The 19,673-nt window shown below is 51.4% G+C and overlaps 1 protein-coding gene across 1 annotated transcript; it reads right to left on the bottom strand.

Annotated features, from left to right (window-relative positions):
* Positions 1-2,871: 2,871 nt before the first annotated feature.
* Cimip1 (ciliary microtubule inner protein 1) lies at positions 2,872-9,607 on the bottom strand. Its single transcript, XM_026406772.2, has 4 exons — positions 9,540-9,607; positions 7,673-7,754; positions 6,323-6,424; positions 2,872-3,033 (listed from the first exon to the last, which is right to left on the bottom strand). Exons 1-4 carry the CDS (start codon positions 9,605-9,607, stop codon positions 2,872-2,874), a joined length of 414 nt encoding a protein of 137 aa, XP_026262557.2.
* Positions 9,608-19,673: the final 10,066 nt, after the last annotated feature.

The following is a 19,673-nucleotide window of genomic DNA, read 5'->3' on the forward strand; positions in this document are numbered from 1 at the left end:
ACACGGCCTCTGCCCGAAGACCTCCACCATGGGACGTCTGTCTGGTCTCTCTGAAGGTCCTGTGTCCTTGCAGTGATGGACTCTCTCCCTAGAACTCAGGGCTCTAACCTGTCAGTTAGGGTCAGAAGCAGGGTTACCTGCCTCGTTCAGCAGAGTCCAAGTAGACCTGCCCCTGTCCAGGTCTGGGGCAGGGTGGATCCAGGAGCAGACAGCATGGAAGGCCACTCCCAGATGTGCTTTGTGGTTAGGAGTTAGAACTAACTCACACACTGGCTATTGGTGGTCCCTCCCCTCCACAGGCCCCTCATGCAGGGTGACCATGGGTGCCTGCCTCCTCAGGCCCAGATGGAGGTCAGCCGTGCTGCTCGGCTTTGGAGGGGACATCTGATCCCAAGAAGGGGCACATGTCTCTTCAAGGGCAGGTGCCTTGCCTGTGGCGATGACGGATGACCGAGGTGTCAACATTAGGTTGAGCACGGGGACTTGACTGAGGGACTGCTCGTTTAGCCTGTGTCGGCTCGAATACCTGGGGGACCAGGAACAACCCTGGGGTTGAGTGGGCCATGTCATCTGGTCTCACGCCGCTGTCCAGGAAGAATGGCCAGGTAGGGGGAGGAGGAGGAGGAGGCAAAGTGTGCCCATGTGCTCTCTGCCCAGGCCCCCCGTCAAGGCCGGGAGGCTGTGGTCCGTCTTGTAGATTTCTGTCATACTGAATACAGTATGTCTCAGAAGGACCTCCAGAGCCCAGGATGACCTCATCTTGATTTAACTAGTCACATCTGCAGTGGCCTTATTTCTAGACGGGGTCACATTCACAGGATCTAGAGTTCAGGACTTCAACATCTTTTGGGGGGGACCCAGTTCAACCTGTATTACCTTGTTTCCCCTTTTCTGAGACCTAAAGAGCCATGACATTTTTGGGTGGCCAGCCCATGCGAGCAGGCAGTGAGCCTGGGCCCCACACTTGGAGGTGATGACGGGACTCTCGAAGGGCTGTGCTCTCAGGCACCGGCTTTTCTGAGCCTGGGAGAGGGGGTGTGGGGAGGCAGAGAGCCTCCCAGGAGGCTGGGGAGAAGGCTTTGTGGTTCTGTCCTCAGCTCTAAGAAGCTGGCTCCGAAGGGGTGAGAGCTAAGGATGTGTCAGCTTTTACCTTGCTGTGACCAAAAGACCTGACGAGAACAACACAGAGGGAGGAAAGTTTGCTTGGGGTTTACGGTTTTGGAGGTTTGAGTCCATAGATGGCCAAGTCCATTGCTCTGGACCCAAGGTGAGACAGAATGTCATGGCGGGAGGCTGAGGTGGAGGAAATCAGCTCAGGACATGGCAACAGGAAGCATACAGGGACAAAACATAAACCCCTCGGCACACACCCAGGGTCCCACCTCCTCCAGCCACAGCCTACCTGCCCACAGTGACCACCAGTTAATCCCTTCAAGTGGACTAACCCACTGATGAGGTAAAGCCTCTCCCAACCCTAAGCTTCACCTCTAAGCTTTCTTGCATTGTCTCACACATGAGCTTTTTTTTGGGGGGGGGACCTCATCTAAATGGTAACAGAAACCTTGGGGCTCAGTCAGGCTCTGGGGGCTCCACTGGGAGCAGTGTCTCCGTAGTTCGTCTGCTGGGGCTTCGTGGTTGGGAGGCTCTGAGCCCACAGTGTGTGGAGATGGCTCAGGTTCAAAAGGGGTTCTGGCCCCTGCCATTTGGTCACGGAGTTCCTTCAGGAGTGTGTCAGAGGGGCCGAGGCCAGTGCTCGGGGCTGGGGAGGTCCTCCATGATCCTAGGAGGGTGGATTCTTGCCCTGGCCCCAGCACGCCCACCATACCTGCGTAGTGAGGCAGGCTGGTGTGTGGTGGATGCCCTTTGAAGTGGGTTCCCCCAGGTGGACGCATCCTCAGCCCATCAGCCAATGCAGAGAGAAGGTCCTCCTGCTGACAGCGAGGCCTGGCCGGCCACTGGGAGGAAAAGAGTCTCCGTGGAGGGCAGGTGACCTGGTGTGGCTCCCCCTGCCCTGCCCAGCCGGCCCTGAGAGGGCGCCAGCCCACTGCTCCCCAGAAATGGACCTGAGCAGCTTTCACAGGCTGCTCTCCCACATTCTCCCCTGCTCCCACTTTTGGGGGCCAGTTCAAGAGTCCTGAGGACATGCCGGCTGTTCCTCTTTGGCTACCTGGGTGCCCTGATCCCCATGCTCTGGGCAGGGATGGAAATGGAGAGGGGCTGATGTCTGTGTTGGAAGGGGCCCGTTGGCCAGCCTGGGCTCATATGGCGACCGGGAGGCCGGGCGGGTTGGTGGAGGGGTTGCCTGGCACCTTGGGCAGCCCGTCTTCTGGACTCAGCTCAGTGGTGAATCTTGTGCTTGTTTCCACCCTGGAAGCTCTTGTCTTATTGCAGATACCCTCAGCCAGGGGAGTCGGGGTCCTCGAGGTGTGGTATTCCTCCTGAGAAGCAAGCCTGGGGTCTGGCCACGGAAGCCCCGGTGGGCAATCCCATCGTCAATGGGGATCATGGTAGGGGCAGTTGGAAGCTACGTTAAAGGGCCTAGACAAATGTCCTTAGAATTAAATCACTGTATTTTTAATAAAACATACTTAGAAATTCCCAAAGTTTCAACAAACATACCAACTAAAAAGAAAGTCAGGGAATTTATTTTGCCGTATTGGTTACATTAGCCAAGAACAGGGGTGCTGCATGAAGGTTTCAGAATAGGCACCAGTGAACCCAGAGAATCTAAGGCAGCCTCTGTGTTCTCTGCATGTCTGAGGAGCAAGACGAGGGCGCTCCGTGCTCAGGACGTAGGGGTTCCTCACCTGGGCAGGCCCCAGGTGCCAGCTGGTCCCTGTTCACTGCCTCGGCGGGCAGGGGCTGCGGGGCTCAGTAGATGCCTTGCTTAGGCCAGCCCAGCTCTCGGGCATAGACCCCCTTGCAGCTTCTGATCTCAAAGTCAAGTTGCAGGTTCTTGTTCAGGCCTGGCACCGCCGACCTCCAGCCGATGAAGCCCTGGGACGTCTGTGGGACTGGGGGGGACGGAAGGACCTGGAGTGGAAATACAGATTAGTCACCTGGGACCACAGCCATGTGGGCAGTGTCTGCCAAGGTCCCCAGTAACAGCATCCATGAGGCTGGGCATGGAAAAGACAGACACAAAAGCCACATCCCTAACACATCCTGGTCCCAGCCGCGGCTCACCTCTTTCCTGAAGGTAAAGAACACCGAACCCGTTTGTTCACTGTCTAATGCTTTGCATACTTAATTTATGCAATTCATGACATCCAGTAAAATAACCTTTATTTAGTGAAAGAGTCAAAAAAAGTTAAGGCTCAGAAGTATCAAATATTACAGTCCTCACTGTCCTTTATAAAATATAGCTCGATATATTGTCAGGTGGCATCCTGGCAATATGGATACATCTTCCTACCCAAACTGTGGGAATGAAAAGCAACTGAAATTAATTTAAAAATCAAAAGGAAACAGGCTTCTATCTGAAATGAAAAAGCACAGCTTCCTTCATCCATTCCTCGGGAACACTTGGAACTTTGGGAAAGTGCGGGTACGTTCCCTCCTTTTAAACTAATTCGTTCTGCTTTCACACGTGTTTGCACAAAAGCAGAGAGGAGGAACGTTTGTCCTCGCAGAAGAGCTTCACCGGGCCTGGGGCTGAGCCCACTCTAATGGGATTCTCCAGCCAGACCAAGGGGGAGGTGACATCCCAGGTGGCCGCCACTTGTGGAGGAAGCCCCTTCACACATGTTCTAGAAGAAGTAGGGAAATTAATCTGCTGAGGGCCACAGGTAGGGAGGGTCGCCCCCCAGAGGGCCTGAGTGTCCCCGAGCCAGTTGTGGACGCTCCCATTCAGTAGGGAAGACAAGCCAGTGCTGCCCACCTGGCCCGGCTCTGGGAGCAGACCAGGGCTTCAGTCTCTCTCCAGAGCAAAGAAGGGACGCAGGGAACACCAGCCCGCGATGTCCCACTTCACCCCCTAGACGGGCAGGGACACCGACACTGTGCTAACTAGGGCACTGCAGGATTAAGAGCAGGATTGCAGTCATCACTAAAAGTGGAACTGCAGTCGCTCAGCACGTGTCCCGACATCCCCATGTCTGCACACCCCGTGCCAGCCTCAGGGGGAGGTGTAGCAGCCATGGCCATAACCCCCAAGGGGTGTGTTCAGTGCAGCTTTGACTGCAGGCTCCGAGATGCAGCAACCCCAGGACAGGCTTCTAAGAGTCACAGGAGCAGAAAAGGGTGTCCAGTGTAAGAGAATTGGGTGACAGGGTGGCAGGGCTGGAGGCTGCCCAAGCTTGTCTCTGTAGTCTACCCAGGTAGGGACACAGCACTGGTGACAGTGGCACCCAGAGCTGCTCACAGGCTTTAGGTATTAAGGTCACCTTTAACAGTGAATTGCTGGGCAAAGTTAGTCACCCAAAGGGGACAGGAGGTGGAAGAGGGAAGCCATGACCCTTTGCTGGGCAAGTGCAGAGTGAGCCGAGGCCACTTCCTTTCCACCTGTCTCAGGGTCCTTGTCCCATGCACTGAGTCCCACCAGCTCTGCCTGGTGTGTGCGGCTGGGACCTCTGGCTTGCTGTGGGGCAGGAGGCTCCCCGGGAGGAGCCACATGCCCTCTTCTTCCCTGTGGCTGGCCAGGAGGGGATTCTGCTCTTGTTTTGTGTCCCTCGGACCTTTGAGAGGAGGTGATGCTGGTTGCAGCTGCCACCCCTGGGCAGGCACTGGGACATTTGTGGCAGAGGGAAGGCCCAGCCCAAGTACAGGCAAGGCATTGGCAGGGGCAGCTGTGGCTGAGAGACAGCAGAGGGGAACGGAGCCCTGGCCACGGTTCTTTTCTGGGTTGGGGGGTAGAGAGGTGGGACCTGCAGGAGCTGGCGGTAGGAGGGTCTCACAGGCGCATGGCGCACGGGAACGCCTCCGGGGGAGCATCCCCAGTGTCGGCTCCTGGTGACAGTGTGGACGGGGGTTTGGTTATCTTCTTATTTATATATTTTTTTTATATTTCTAAAGAGTTTTTAACAGTGACTCCGTTACCTTGTCATCAGGGAGAATCCTCCACACGTCTCAGTGGTGTCCTTTCCGCCCTTCCCCGTCCTCCGTCCTTCTTCCTTCTCCGCACAGGTCCACACTCACTGAATGCCCCTGAGTGTCCACCCGTGCCAGTGCCCATCGGGCCCCAAGGACATGCCAGGAAAAGGGAGTCCCTCCATCTGGTCCCATCTGCCCCTTGGTCACGGGTTTTGTCCCCTCTCCCTATCAGCCACGGAACACCTCCACAGTGACAGAGGGCAGAGCCCAGGAACAGCGACAGGCCCGCCAGAGGAAGCCTGCGGACACGCAAAGCTTAATGATTTCTAGAGGCATCTGGCTCAGGTCCTCACTGGCAAGGTCTCGGGGGGACACCATCATGTCCTCTCTTCTCTGGGACTGTGAGGTCACTCCTGCTCTCCATCCTACATCCATTCTCTCCTCAGTGACCAGAGCAAGCTTCAGACCATCCCACGGCCCTGCTGGCTGTATCCCGAGGCTTCCATTCAGACCAGACTCCAACCCCAGCTCCCCCTGCCTCCCAGGTCCAGCCTCTCTGTCCCCACCTGCCCTCCACCCAGTGCATGAGTCTCCAGCCACAGGCCACCCTTTGCTGCCCCTGAAACAGGCCAAGCTTTGGCCTCAGGACCTTGATACGCGCTGTTCCTCTGCCTGGAATGCTTGGCCCTTGCCATCCCCCAGTCCTGAGCTGAATAGGCATCTCTGCAGGGGGCCGCCCCCACCCAGCCCTTATCCCCGTCACTTCCCCTGGGGTTTCCTGCACAGTGCCCCAGTGCTGGCTGCGTGTCTGATGTCGGCTCCCACCCAGGTCTGTGGACTGGCCCTTGTCTTCTTGCTCACCACCATGCACCTGGTGCCTGAGCACTGCTGGCTGAGCAGCCTTACAGGTGCGGGGTCCTGCCAGGTCCTTCCCACACACCACCCTGAGCTCTGGCAGGTGCTCAGCTGAGCCCATGACAGTGGTGCTGGGGAGGAACTGGAGACAGAGAGGCTAAGAGACGCGCCCAGGACCACAAGGAGGGGAGCAGCGGCGCGGGACTTGGACTGGGGGTCTCATTTTGGAGCCCCCCCTGCCCTGTTTTCTGGGCAGAACCCCTCATGTCCTTGGCCTGCCTCTGTGTCTGCTTTGGCAGGTGTGATGTGTCACCTGCTGTGGTTCCACATCTGGGCTGGAAAGGGTGTGGGCGCCTTTGGCAGTTGAGTGAGACGGCTTTCAGCCAGGGCCATTTCTCACTTAGGAAACTGAGAATTTTATCGCGACTTTGCAAACCTTGATGTACTTCTCCACAGGGGTCATTTGCCGGATGTGGAAACGCTCCGGAAGCTGGATTTTGGGCTTTGGGGTGCGGGATTCTTCTTCACCCTCGATCAACTGAAAGATAATCCAGAGATGGAGGCCTCAGGCTAAGGCCCCCTACCTTCCCCCCCAGAAATCACACTTGACAGATGACAGACGTGGGCTTGGGATGTTGGGTGGAGCCAGTCCCAGTCACACAGCCTGAGCAGCGTGTGGGGACAGCGCACATGCCACCTCGAGGACTGCTCCCCTCCTCCTGATCGTGGAAGACTGCTAGCTCAAGTCCTGTGCGGTGACAGGAGCAACCCTCACGGGCTCTGGACTCAAAGGAAAAGAATACCAATGTCTCGAGACCAACCTTCCAAACCGTCTAGGAGAGCCCCCTCCCCCCCCTGAATAGTTAAAGCAATTTGAACTCTGAAAACCCAATTTAATTACATATAAGGACTATTAACATAGACTGATTTTATGCATATTATAATAATAAAGCCTCATTTATGCATAAAATTTCAAATTGTATAACTCTAAGAATTTTAAAAAACTCGTTAAGAGTGGCATAATTTCAAAGCCAGTGTGGGGGGTGCTGTAGATGGTTCCCACTGTCTTGAATCACAGTGTTTGAGTGATGTGGCTCTTGGGTGCTGTGTCCCTCCCAAGAAGGGTGGCTTCGTGGTTTGGGACAGAGGTCCTCTGAGAAGTGGCAAGCTGGCCAGCACCCAGGGAAGCCCATGTGAGCCTTTTGTGTGTCTACCTGGTGTTTTTGTAAGTCACGTGCCCTGGACGCAGATACTTGAACAAGGAATGTCTTGAACAAGGGGGTGTGTGCCTGGCCCTCGCTGGGCTGGCGGTGGCTGCCTCTTTGCCAGCGTCCCCACCGCTTCCTATTAATGGTGTTTGGCCTATTCTCCTGCTTGTCACCTGCTGGGCTTGCAGTGCCCCTCACAATCACCCACTTCACAGATAGGAAGGGTGAGGTCAGATGGCCGTGGAGCTAGACCCACCAGCTTCTCTTGTTGGCATGTCCCTTATTAGTCGTGGGACTTCGCAGTCCTTTGAGACCAATTCCTGATCTGTTCAGAGGACATAAATTAGCAGCTCTTTCTGCACAGGGCCTTGATGCAGATTAAACAAGCTGGTTCTGCTGAAGTACTCAGCACGTGCCTGGCACATAGTAGGCGCTCAGTCACTGGTGAAGGCAAGGAGATGTCTGCTTTCAAGCTTAATGACCTTTGCCTACCACACACTCTTTAATCCTATTCTGGCACTTGCTAACCACTCGGTCTCCAAAATGATGGACTCTGTGATGTCCAGGTTGATGCTTACCTCCTCCACAGGGGTTGTTAAAAATCCCCAGTTCTGGGGCCAGTTTTTCCGTGCTTCGGACTCAGCCTTCAGACGGTATTTCCTGAAAAAGAGAGTTCCTGGGTGCCAGGCGATATATGATAAAGGTTCCAGCCACAGACTGCAGAAGAGCATAAACTTCCCTTCTTTGTGTGCACTGAATGGGTGGTGGTTATGCTGGGGATGGAGCTGGGAGCCAGAGAGCCCGGGCCCCAGGGCTGAGCAGGCTGAAGGAAATGAGGCACTGAGGCTGCTGCATGGGGGAGTTGGCAGAGCCAGACAAGGACGGGGCCACTCCATGAGAGGGGACTGAATAGCCCCTGGCCCTGGTGCCCCACAGTCATGGGTATACATTAAGTAATTCTGTAAGTACCCTGTTCCTCCAGGCAAGGTCTGGCATGAGGGGGCAGGATTTAAGAAGGGGCTCTGTCCTGCCTGACTTGATGCCCAGCCCCTTCTTAAATATCACATCCCAGGGGCCTCGCTCACTAGGTAACCCAGCCTGTTTTCCTGCCATGTTGAATATGATTTCTACCTAACTACCTGTGAGCTGAGCTGAGCTGCAGTTGGCAAGCTGGTGTGTCACATTTTGCAGATACCCAATTAAACATTACTTGTTTCGATTTTTAGTTCCTTCTGTTTTGGAATCAATATCTGCACCTCTCCCCCATCTCAAGGGTTTTGGAGGCCCTGACCAAGCTCTTGGCCCTAAGCATCTAAGGCAGAATCTGTTTCTAACAGAGATCTAACAGGGGCCAAAAATATGAGTTGCATGTGTAATTGGTAAATTTTCGTGTAGCCATATCGAAAAGAAAGCAACAATCACCAAGTGATGTTAATTTAAATAATACCGTTTTTGCATGAATCTTTGAAATCTGTCGTGTATTTTACACTTATAGCTAATTCCATTTTGGACCAATAGCCGAGTTGGACTTGGACAGCACAGTCTAAGCTCTTAATAAGGCCCGGTTCACAGAGGAGGGCCCATCTGATTTGGGCACTGAACCATGAGTAGGAGGAGTTTGCCTGGTGAAGGAAGGAAAGGGCATTCCAGGCAGAGGGACAGTCCCTGCTGGGGATACTTGAATGAATACAAAGATTTTTTTTTTAAATTAATGTTGTGGTAGGGATCACCATGCTGGTTTTCCATATGTGAAAGTGATATAAAGTTTTCAATAATTTTTTTTTCAGTGAAACAGCCAAATTAAACATAAATATGGAGTGACTTAGGCAGGTGTCTCAGGAAAAGGATGACAACACAGAGCTGGGGTGTAGGCAGCTGAAGTTGAGGGGTGAGCAAGCTTGAGCTGACCCTGAAACTCCCGTGCATTCAAATCAGCAGCTGCCCCTATGGACTGCTTTGAAAGAGATGGAGTAACAGTAGCAGTCCTCCAGAATGCCAAGGGAGGGACCCACTGCAGGGTCTGCTGGCATCCATCGGAGAGAAAAATGGATCTAGTTTTTAAATTAAAATTTCTTAGTACTTAAAACTACAGGAAAATTGAGAAATAAAGTGCTTATGTATTCTCCTTCTAATTGAACAATTATTGACAGTTTTGTTTCTTTTTAAAAAAATCGGTAAATCTTAAAAATAGCACTTCCTAACTGGCCCCAACAGGCAGACCTGTGCAATTGTTCCAAAATCTTTCCCACTTCACGGCCGGCGGACAGGAGTTGGGGAGAACCCTGCGGTGGCCCTCTGTCCCTATATTGTCCCCTTTCCTCAGGGTGCTCCACTGTCCTCTGAGCACTCCCCTGGTGCCCAGAGGTCCACCATCTCTGGACTTGGTGGGAACCGAAGCTGCCAGGTGAGGACGGCCCGTCCCGGGGTAGAGGACCCTGCCCTTACCAGATCTCGTCCTGGGCCACCAGGTTCATGCGCTCGGCGCCCGCGGTGCCGAGCTGTCTTTGAGCCATGGGCCCCGAGTTTCCGTGCACGAGCGTGCACGCTCAGGACCTGGGCTCTGCGTTTCGAGGCTCGCGTCTCCTGTCGCTAGGGAGACCGGTTGCCAGGCAACGTAGGACGCAGGTAGAGGCGGTGCGCACCTAGAGTGGGTGGGGCGCTGGGCGCTTGCTGAGAGCCTCTGCTCTCTGCTGGCGTCGGAGCCCTGGGTGCGCCAGCCTGCCCACGTGCTGCTCCGAGGGACACCTCTAGGCCTGACACCTCTCCAGGTTTAAATCCCTTCCTGCAACGGAGCCGCAGTTACAGTCCCCACCAGGGCCTTGTCCACGACCCTGCAGAGCGGCTCCTTGTGACCTCCATGTGATCTTCCTGGAGGTGGAGTCATTCAGAGGCCCACTGTGTGCTGGCCTCGATTGCCCAGTGTTACTTTGCCCAGTGTCCACCCGCCCAGTGGCCAGTAGCCCTCTGTTCATTTCTACCCCTGAATACAGTTCCATCTGGGGTTCCTAGACATAGTATGTGAGTCTTTGCACTCCGTGAAAGGCCTGCTCTGAACATCACTGCACGTGCCTTTTGGAGAATGTATGGATGCATTTCTCTGGCACCCACGCTCCAAGATGATCCCGAAATGAAGTTGATTCCCAGTTGCTATCACCCCAGACCCAGTACCTGCACTGCCTTCCTCGGGGCTCATCAGCGCTGGTCAGTTTGTTGATTGGCTCACCAACAGGGCTTGGAGGCCACTCAGCTGGGGTTGCCCTCTCCTGATGAGCCCACACCAAGCAGTGGGTGCTCTTCTTGGTGTTGAAATGCCTGGCCAAGGTCCAAGTTTGGGACGTCCCTACTGCCCACCTGGACAGATTAGCGATGGACCAAGTGGGGGCTGGAAGTGTCTGAATCAAACTCAATCCATAAATGGCTCAGTCATGTGGCCGAGCTGCTAGGGAGGCCACGAGCTGGGCCGGCTGTGCAGGTGGACAGGTCTTCAGGTGGACGGGGCATTCTTGTCTTTTCTTCAAGGTAGATGTTCTGGGAAGAGTTAAGAGACCTTCCTGTCGGGTGAGGGGGAATTCTGCTCCCCCTTGGGAAGCTCCTAGCATAGTTCTGTTCCCACGATTAAGTGAGGATAGACTGGCTGGCTGAGTGTCTGCCTACGCCTGACATGGAGGTCATGCTACGTGTGCAGCAGCCCACGTGTCTGATGCCAGCTGAGCTCTGGGGACACTGGAGGGAGCTACAGCGACAAGGAGTTGCCATGCCAATGTCCACTGTCCTCAGAAACTGAGGTGGATGGATAATGCACACGTGGGCACCCACATGAGACATCGTGCCAGGGGGAGAGACATGCTCTGGATAAGGTCAAATCAGGGTATGGCACCATAGTGACAGGGACAGGGGAGGGATGTGGAGGGACTCTTAGAAAAGGGTGGTCAGGGGAGGCCTCCCTGAGGAGAGGACCTGAGTACAGATCTGGTGGGGAGGGGCTCTGAAAAGGGATGGAAAAGTTGTCTGTGGGGCAGTGCAAATGTCCTGGGGAAGAGGCACTGTCAGGGGGTTTGAAGAACCCTGGAAATGAAACAGGGAGAGTTTCCTGGAAATGGAACAGGCCAATCCCCTGAGCTGGAAGTCAGTCTGGCAAGACGAGTGTGGCCCCGTATGTGAGATGACAGGTGTATGTATGTGATTCAGGGTGAACAGAAAAGTGCACAGGAAGTGATGAGTGGGCTGGGTGTTGAAGGATGCACGAGAGTTCACCGATGTCCACTCTCCCCAGAAATATCTGCACAGGGGAGTGCGTCCAGGACTAGAGTTCTGTGGTCAAGTGGACAGGTTTGAGGAGGTGACATGGGCTCAGCTCTCTGCTCTACCTCTTCCTAGTGACCGTGGACAAGTTGCCCACCCTCTCTGAGCCCTAGTTTCCCCATCTGTGGGGGACCCCCTTCTCTCTGTGAAACAAGAAATTCGTGGGTCTCTGGAAAACCATTTCTGCACCTCATACTTTTAAATTTTCTTGACAAAATTGCCCTTCAGCAGAGATTTCAAGTGGGAAGAGCGGAGAGCCTGGGGGGACGGCCACCCTGCCGACTGCGGGTGGGGAACGGAGGCAATATTTACAGCCCGCACGAGGTTCGCCGTGTTCCTGTGTATTAATATTTTTTGGCCTTCTCTCAGTTCTTGGGGACAGTTTATTTTTTATTTTTTTCATTTTGCTGTTGCTTTATAAAACATTTTGACAGCGGACGCCAACTGCTTCTTTTTTAGTTTTTAAGCTTAAACAGTTTTCTTTTTTATTGGATGTTTTTTTTTTTTTTCTGTAACCGAAGCCAGCTTGGTGGGTGCTTGGTTTCTGCCAGCAGGGCCCCCATTGCCACAGCATGGGTGACACTCAGGTGCCCCAGGGCAGAGGCCAAAGCCTCGTTCTCAGAGAGTCAGGGCAGGGGTGCTTCTGAATGCCTGGCGGGGCCTGCGGACCCCGAGCTCTGTCTTTGCGCGCCCATCGTGTGCCCTTTGCCTGGCCCAAGCCTCTGCTCTTGCCTCCAGGCCGTCCCCATGCCCCCCCCCCCCAGGCGGCTGGCATCATCCAGGGCTTGGGGAGGAGGAAGGAGCCGCCCCCCATAGTGCCCTGGAGACCACCCTCACAGGCCCTCTCCGTTTGGCCCACTGACCAGTTACTGCTCCAATTAGGGCCCCAGCAGGCTGAGGCCCTGAAGCTGCCCTTGGCCTCCCTGGCCTGCCCTCCCAGCGCCCAGCATGTGAACAAAGCCCAGCCCCAGGCCCACCGCGAGGGGCAGGGAAAGCAAGCAGAAGCCAGGGAGACTCAGTTTTGACCAAACTGCAAGCCGTGGCCATCTAAGGTGGGAAGTGCCCAGAGGCTGGGGCAGCACCTGGGCTGCCCACCAGCTTCCCAGTGGACACACATTTCCCCCACCTCCAATCCCTCCCGGTGGGAAGTGTGCCGTGTCCTGAAGGTGTCAGACACAAGCACCAGCTGAGCTCCAGGGCTCTGGGTGCCTAATTCCTGTTGTTCCCTCACTTTCTTTAGCTGGGCTGCCGACTCGGGGCTTTGAGCCCCCCCCCCCCCCCCCCCCCCGGGTGGGGGAGACTGCCCACAGAGGGTCAGAGAACATCGTGAAGGGAAACTGGAACAGTGGGTAGAAGGGGCTGGAGGGAGATGGTTCCATAAAACGATGGCCTCCGTTCCTCACTCACGGGGACCTGGCTAACTCCTCCCGACACCTGAGGCCAGAGGACAGGACAGCTGTGCCCGGCTGTTCTCTCCTTGATTCAGTGTGTTTACCAAGTCTCTCAAACGCCCTGGGCCTTGTGCCAGGTCCCTGGAACCTAGCAGGGAGCAGACAGACTGAGTTCAACCCTCAGGAGGCTCCCTGCACCAGAGGAGATCCAGGGATGGTTATAAAAACGCACATGGTGACGTGGAGTCAGGAGGGCTCTTGGTGGTTGGTCAGGGCTCCCCAGAAACAGCAGAGGAACTGGGCCTGCAGGCCTTGGGGTGCAGTGAGCCCATTTTCCATTGCTAAAAGGTGACACCTGAGGCTGGGTAATCTGTAAAGAAAAGAGGCTGATTGGGCTCAGTCCTGGAAGTTCAAGAGCACACTGCTGGCCTCTGCTCAGCTCCAGCGAGGGCTTCGTGGCGGACGACATGAATGGCAGGGGCACAGGCAGAAGAGATCACGTGGTGAGACAGGAAGCCAAGGGGGGGGAGGCCAGGCTTGCCTTTTTTTTTTTTTTTTTTTTTGGTACCAGAGATTGAACCCAGGAGCACTTGGCTAATGAGCCTCATCCCCAGCCCTATTTTGTATTTTATTTAGGAACAGGGTCTCACTGAGCTGCTTAGCACCTTGCCTTTGCTGAGACTGGCTTTGAACTCGAGATCCTCCTGCCTCAGCCTCCCGAGCCCCTGGGATGACAGGTGTGAGCCACTGCGCCCGGCTCGGTCTTGCCTTTTATAACGACCCTCTCTTTAGAGAACTCGCCTGCGTTTCCTTCCAAGAGCCATGAGCCCCAGTGTCCTGGCCTCCTCCCACAGGCCGCACCTCCTAAGGTTCCACTTGTCCCACCACTAGGCCAGGGACAGAGCTTCTAAGGGGGACAGTCCACGCCTAGACCACGGTGGGGGTGGAGGAGGTGGCCTTCCCGTCAAGAGCGGGGGCAACAGTGCGTCTGACGGCCGGGTCTGGTCCCACGTGCAGCCTCCTCACCTGGGACACATTTCAGGACTCCCTACGTCCCCGCTGCCCCCAGATGCAGCTCTGTGGCCTCCTCATTGCAGGAGCCTTGAGGAGGTCAGGGCTGAGGCGAGGCCTGGAGGGACAGAGGAGGAAGGTGTCCATTCCTGGTGCTGTCCTTCCTGTGCTTCCTGGGACTTCATGCAGGAGATCCTCGGCGGCCTGGCGTGCGATGGATCCCCCACGCTCAGAACAAAGGGGATCTGACCATTGGCTCTGGAATCTCTTCCCTCTGCTGCCCCGGGGAAGGCTCTATGGCCAGCTTCCTAACATTTCTGCCTTAGTTTGCCTGGTCCAGGTCCCCGTGGGCCCTCTGCTCACCTGCAAACGTCCACTGTTGCTGCTTTAGCCTGGGCCTGGGCAGGTCCTGAGGATGCCCTTGGGTAGAGCACGCCCATGGCCCTCGGGGCGGGAGAAGTGTCAGCTTCTGGAGCCTCGGGAAGCCACCCAAGGGGCCACAGAGAGCATGTCCAGGACTCTGGGGATGACCTCTTGGCTGCCCCTGAGTCCAGGGAGCACCTGGACTGTGCCTTTCAAGAGCTTCGTTCTCCTTACTGTGGTGGGAGTGTTTGGTTCTCAATCAATAACAGCCATGATGGTAGAAACAACAGCTGGAATTTGTCAGGCACCGAGGCCATGAGTATCTCCGCAGCACCACTCACTGCACTTCAACCTCTCAGTGGCCTTGAGCTGTGGGAACCACGCACGTTCTTCTTTTGCAGAGGCAGATGCAGAATCAGAGAAGTTAGGTCACTTGCCCATGGTCACACAGCTAGAAAGGTAGAAAACCAAGACCCAGAGATTCTTAGTTGTGGACAAGACTGATTTCTAGTCTGAAGATCTGCTGGAATTCCTGTTTAGGCCTCTTAGATGGACGGCAGACGGGACTGTGGTGTTTCCCAGGTCACAGTCTGAACAATTGGAATGGCTGCGAAGGCCACAGACAGCCCTGATCCTTTGTTGCCCCCTCCCCTCATGCTTGAGTCGGGGGCTCTCCAGTTGGATGTTTGTTGGGTGTTCACTATGGGCTCCTGGGGCCCAGCTCCCTGCGTGGGAAGGGTCCACATGCAGTGTGAATGGCAAGGCTCCCGGATCGAGGGGACTGGCTGTGAGTCCATTCATCCCCAGACCCAGCCACCGACGGTGCCCAGCCGTGGGAGGTCCTCAGCGGTGCTCATTGTGTTGAGCGGAGGTCGTTGGAGCAGTCCCAAGGACGGAAGCCCCCTGGGATGGGGAAGGCATCACCCAAGTCCCGGCCTCTGGGCCCAGGAGACCAGACCCGCTGGGCCTCACGGACGAGGCCTGGAGGCGGTGGGTCTGTGGCTGGCCCCTGGGCGACGCCTCTCTGGGGCTCTTGGCTCTCATTCTCAGGTGCCTTCCTGCAGGGGCTTCCCCCCAATGCCTGGGGCTCCACAGACTCCGGGAGGCTGAGTGGGGTGGGCGCTAACTTCAGAGATGCGCTGGCACCAGGTCACGGGGAGCCTCACGGGTGCCGAGCCTGTTTAGAAAACATTTTCATTTATTCCCTTTAGATGTGCCTGACGGCAGAGTGCGTTTTGACTGTTTTTTTTGTTTTTGTCTTTTTTTTTGAGTTTTTTTTATTGGTTGTTCACAACATTACAAAGCTCTTGACATCTCATATTTCATACATTAGAATCAAGTGGGTTATGAACTCCCATTTTTACCCCAAATGCAGATTGCAGAATCACGTCGGTTACACATCCACAATTTTACATAATGCCCTATTAGTAACTGTTGTATTCTGCTACCTTTCCTATCCCCTACTATCCCCCCCTCCCCTTCCCTCACATCTTCTCTCTCTACCCCATCTACTGTAATTCATTTCTCTCCTTGTTTGTTTTCCCATTCCTCTCACAACCTCTTATATGTAATTTTGTATAGCAGTGAGGGTCTCCTTACATTTCCATGCAATTTCCCTTTTCTCTCCCTTTCCCTCCCATCTCATATCTCTGTTTAATGTTAATCTTTTCTTCCTGCTCTTCCTCCATGTTCTGTTCTTAGTTGCTCTCATTATATCAAAGAAGACATTTGGTATTTGTTTTTTAGGGATTGGCTAGCTTCACTAAGCATAATCTGCTCTAGTGCCATCCATTTCCCTGCAAATTCCATGATTTTGTCATTTTTTAGTGCTGCGTAATATTCCATGGTGTATAAATGCCACATTTTTTTTTATCCATTCATCTATTGAAGGGCATCTGGGTTGGTTCCACAGTCTAGCTATTGTCAATTGTGCTGCTATGAACATCGATGTGGCAGTATCCCTGCAGCATGCTCTTTTAAGGTCTTCAGGGAATAGTCCAAGAAGGGCAATAGCAGGGTCAAATGGTGGTTCCATTTCCAGCTTTCCCAGGAATCTCCATACTGCTTTCCAAATTGGCCGCACCAATTTGCAGTCCCACCAACAATGTACAAGTGTACCCTTTTCCCCACAGCCTCGCCAGCACTTGTTGTTGTTTGACTTCATAGTGGCTGCCAATCTTACTGGAGTGAGATGGTATCTTAGGATGGTTTTGATTTGCATTTCTCTGACTACTAGCGATGGTGAGCATTTTTTCATGTACTTGTTGATTGATTGTATGTCCTCCTCTGAGAAGTGTCTGTTCAGGTCCTTGGCCCATTTGTTGATTGGGTTATTTGTTATTGTCTAATTTTTTGAGTTCTTGGTATACTCTGGATATTAGGGCTCTATCTGAAGTGTGAGGAGTCAAAATTTGTTCCCAGGATGTAGGCTCCCTATTTACCTCTCTTATTGTTTCTCTTGCTGAGAAAAAACTTTTTAGTTTAAGTAAGTCCCATTTGCTGATTCTTGTTATTAACTCTTATGTTATGGGTGTCCTATTAAGGAATTTGGAGCCCGACCCCACAATATGTAGATCGGAGCCAACTTTTTCTTCTATCAGATGCAGAGTCTCTGATTTGATATCAAGCTCCTTGATCCATTTTGAGTTAACTTTTGTGCATGGCGAGAGAAAGGGATTCAGTTTCATTTTGTTGCATATGGATTTCCAGTTTTCCCAGCACCATTTGTTGAAGATGCTATCCTTCCTCCATTGCATGCTTTTAGCCCCTTTATCAAATATAAGATAGTTGTAACTTTGTGGATTAGTCTCTGTGTCCTCTATTCTATACCATTGGTCCACCCGCCTGTTTTGGTACCAGTACCATGCTGTTTTTGTCACTATTGCTCTGTAATATAGTTTGAAATCTGGTATCGCTATACCGCCCAATTCACACTTCCTGCTTAGAATTGCTTTTGCTATTCTGGGTCTTTTATTTTTCCATATGAATTTCATGATTGCTTTATCTATTTCTACAAGAAATGCTGTTGGGATTTTGATTGGCGTTGCATTGAACCTATAGAGAACTTTTGGTAATATCGCCATTTTGATAATGTTAGTTCTGCCTATCCATGAACAGGGTATATTTTTCCATCTTCTAAGATCTTCTTCTACTTCTCTCTTTAGGGTTCTGTAGTTTTCATTGTATAAATCTTTCACCTCTTTTGTTAGGTTGATTCCCAAGTATTTTATTTTTTTTGAGGATATTGTGAATGGAGTGTTTTTCCTCATTTCCGTTTCAGAAGTTTTGTCGCTGATATACAGAAATGCCTTTGATTTATGCGTGTTGATTTTATATCCTGCCACTTTGCTGAATTCATTTATTAGTTCTAGTAGTTTCTTTGTAGACCCTTTTGGGTCTTCTAGGTATAGAATCATGTCATCTGCAAATAGTGATAATTTAAGTTCTTCTTTTCCTATTTTTATGCCTTTAATTTCTTTTGTCTGTCTAATTGCTCTGGCTAGTATTTCAAGGACTAAATTAAATAAAAGTGGTGAGAGAGGGCATCCCTGTCTTGTACCAGATCTTAGAGGGAATGCCTTCAACTTTTCTCCATTCAGAATGATGCTAGCCTGAGGCTTAGCATAGATAGCTTTTACAATGTCAAGGTAAGTTCCTGTTATCCCTAGTTTTTCTAATGTTTTGAACATAAAGGGATGCTGTACTTTGTCGAATGCTTTTTCGGCATCTATTGAGATGATCATATGGTTCTTATCTTTAAGTCTATTGATGTGGTGAATAACATTTATTGATTTTCGTATATTGAACCATCCTTGCATCCCAGGGATGAATCCTACTTGATCATGGTGCACAAGTTTTTTGATGTGTTTTTGTATTTGATTTGCCAGAATTTTATTGAGGATTTTTGCATCTAGGTTCGTTAGAGATATTGGTCTATAGTTTTCTTTCTTTGAGGTGTCTTTGTCTGGTTTTGGAATCAGGGTGATGTTGGCCTCATAGAATGAATTTGGAAGAGCTCCCTCTTTTTCTATTTCCTGAAATAACTTGAAAAGTATTGGTATTAATTCTTCTTTAAAGGTTTTGTAAAACTCCAATGTATACCCATCCGGTCCTGGGCTTTTCTTGGTTGGTAGTCTTTTGATTGCTTCTTCAAGTTCATCCATTGATATTGGTCTGTTCAAATTGTGTGTATCCTCCTGACTCAGTCTGGGCAAATCATATGACTTAAGAAATTTATTGATGTCTTCACTATCTTCTATTTTATTGGAATATAGGTTTTCAAAATAATTTCTAATTGTCTTCTGTATTTCTGTAGCATCTGTTGTGATATTGCCTTTTTCATCCCATATGTTAGTAATTTGAGTTCTCTCTCTTCTTCTCTTCGTTAGCATGGCCAAAGGTCTGTCGATCTTATTTATTTTTTCGAAGAACCAACTTTTAGTTTTGTTAATTTTTTCAATAGTTTCTTTTGTTTCAATTTCATTGATTTCCGCTGTGATTTTAATTATTTCTTACCTTCTGCTACATTTGCTGTTGTTTTGCTCTTCCTTTTCTAGGGCTTTGAGATGAAGTGTGAGCTCATTTATTTGTTGGTTTTTTCTTTTTTTGAGGAATGACCTCCAGGCGATGAATTTCCCTCTTAAAACTGCTTTCATTGTGTCCCATAGATTCTGATATGTTGTGTCTATATTTTCATTTATCTCTAAGATTTTTTTATTTCCTCCTTTATGTCTTCTGTAACCCATTGATCATTCAGTAACATATTGTTCATTTTCCATGTGATGTAGGATTTTTCCTTCCTTCTTTTATCATTGATTTCCAGTTTCATTCCATTATGATCAGATAAAATGCATGGTATTATCTCCACCCCTTTATATTTACTGAGGGTTGCCCTATGGCATAATATATGGTCTATTTTTGAGAAGGATCCATGTGCTGCTGAGAAAAAAGTATATCCATTTGATGATGGTTGATATATTCTATATATGTCAGTTAAGTCTAGGTTATTGATTGTGGTATTGAGTTCTATAGTTTCTTTATTCAACTTTTGTTTGGAGGATCTGTCCAATGGTGAGAGAGGTGTGTTGAAGTCACCCATAATTATTGTGTTGTGGTCTATTTGATTCTTGAACTTGAGGAGAATTTGTTTTATGAATGTCGCAGCACCATTATTTGGTGCATAAATATTGATAATTGTTATGTCTTGTTGGTGAATGGATCCTTTTAACAGTATATAATGTCCTTCCTTATCCCTTTTGATTAACTTAGTCTTGAAGTTGATTTTATTCGATACGAGGATGGCCACCCCTGCTTGCTTACGAGGACCGTGTGCGTGGTATATTTTTTCCCATCCTTTCACCTTCAGCCTGTGTATGTCTTTTCCAATCAGATGTGTCTCCTGGAGGCAGCATATTGTTGGATTTGTTTTTTTAATCCATGATACCAGCCTATGTCACTTTATTGGAGAGTTTAAGCCATTAACATTTAGAGTTACTATTGATATATGGTTTGT

Source organism: Urocitellus parryii, chromosome 6 (genome assembly GCF_045843805.1).
Source record: "Urocitellus parryii isolate mUroPar1 chromosome 6, mUroPar1.hap1, whole genome shotgun sequence".
In the NCBI taxonomy this organism is placed as follows: Eukaryota; Metazoa; Chordata; class Mammalia; order Rodentia; family Sciuridae; genus Urocitellus; species Urocitellus parryii.

Bases quoted from the DNA above. Each gene is read 5' to 3' on its own strand.
- Cimip1 (XM_026406772.2), bottom strand. From the start codon at position 9,607: ATGGCTCAAAGACAGCTCGGCACCGCGGGCGCCGAGCGCATGAACCTG. The intron at 7,755-9,539 runs GTAAGGGCAGGG...TCTCTTTTTCAG, and splicing joins GTGGCCCAGGACGAGATCTG to GAAATACCGTCTGAAGGCTG. The intron at 3,034-6,322 runs GTTTGCAAAGTC...TTTCCACTCCAG, and splicing joins CTGTGGAGAAGTACATCAAG to GTCCTTCCGTCCCCCCCAGT.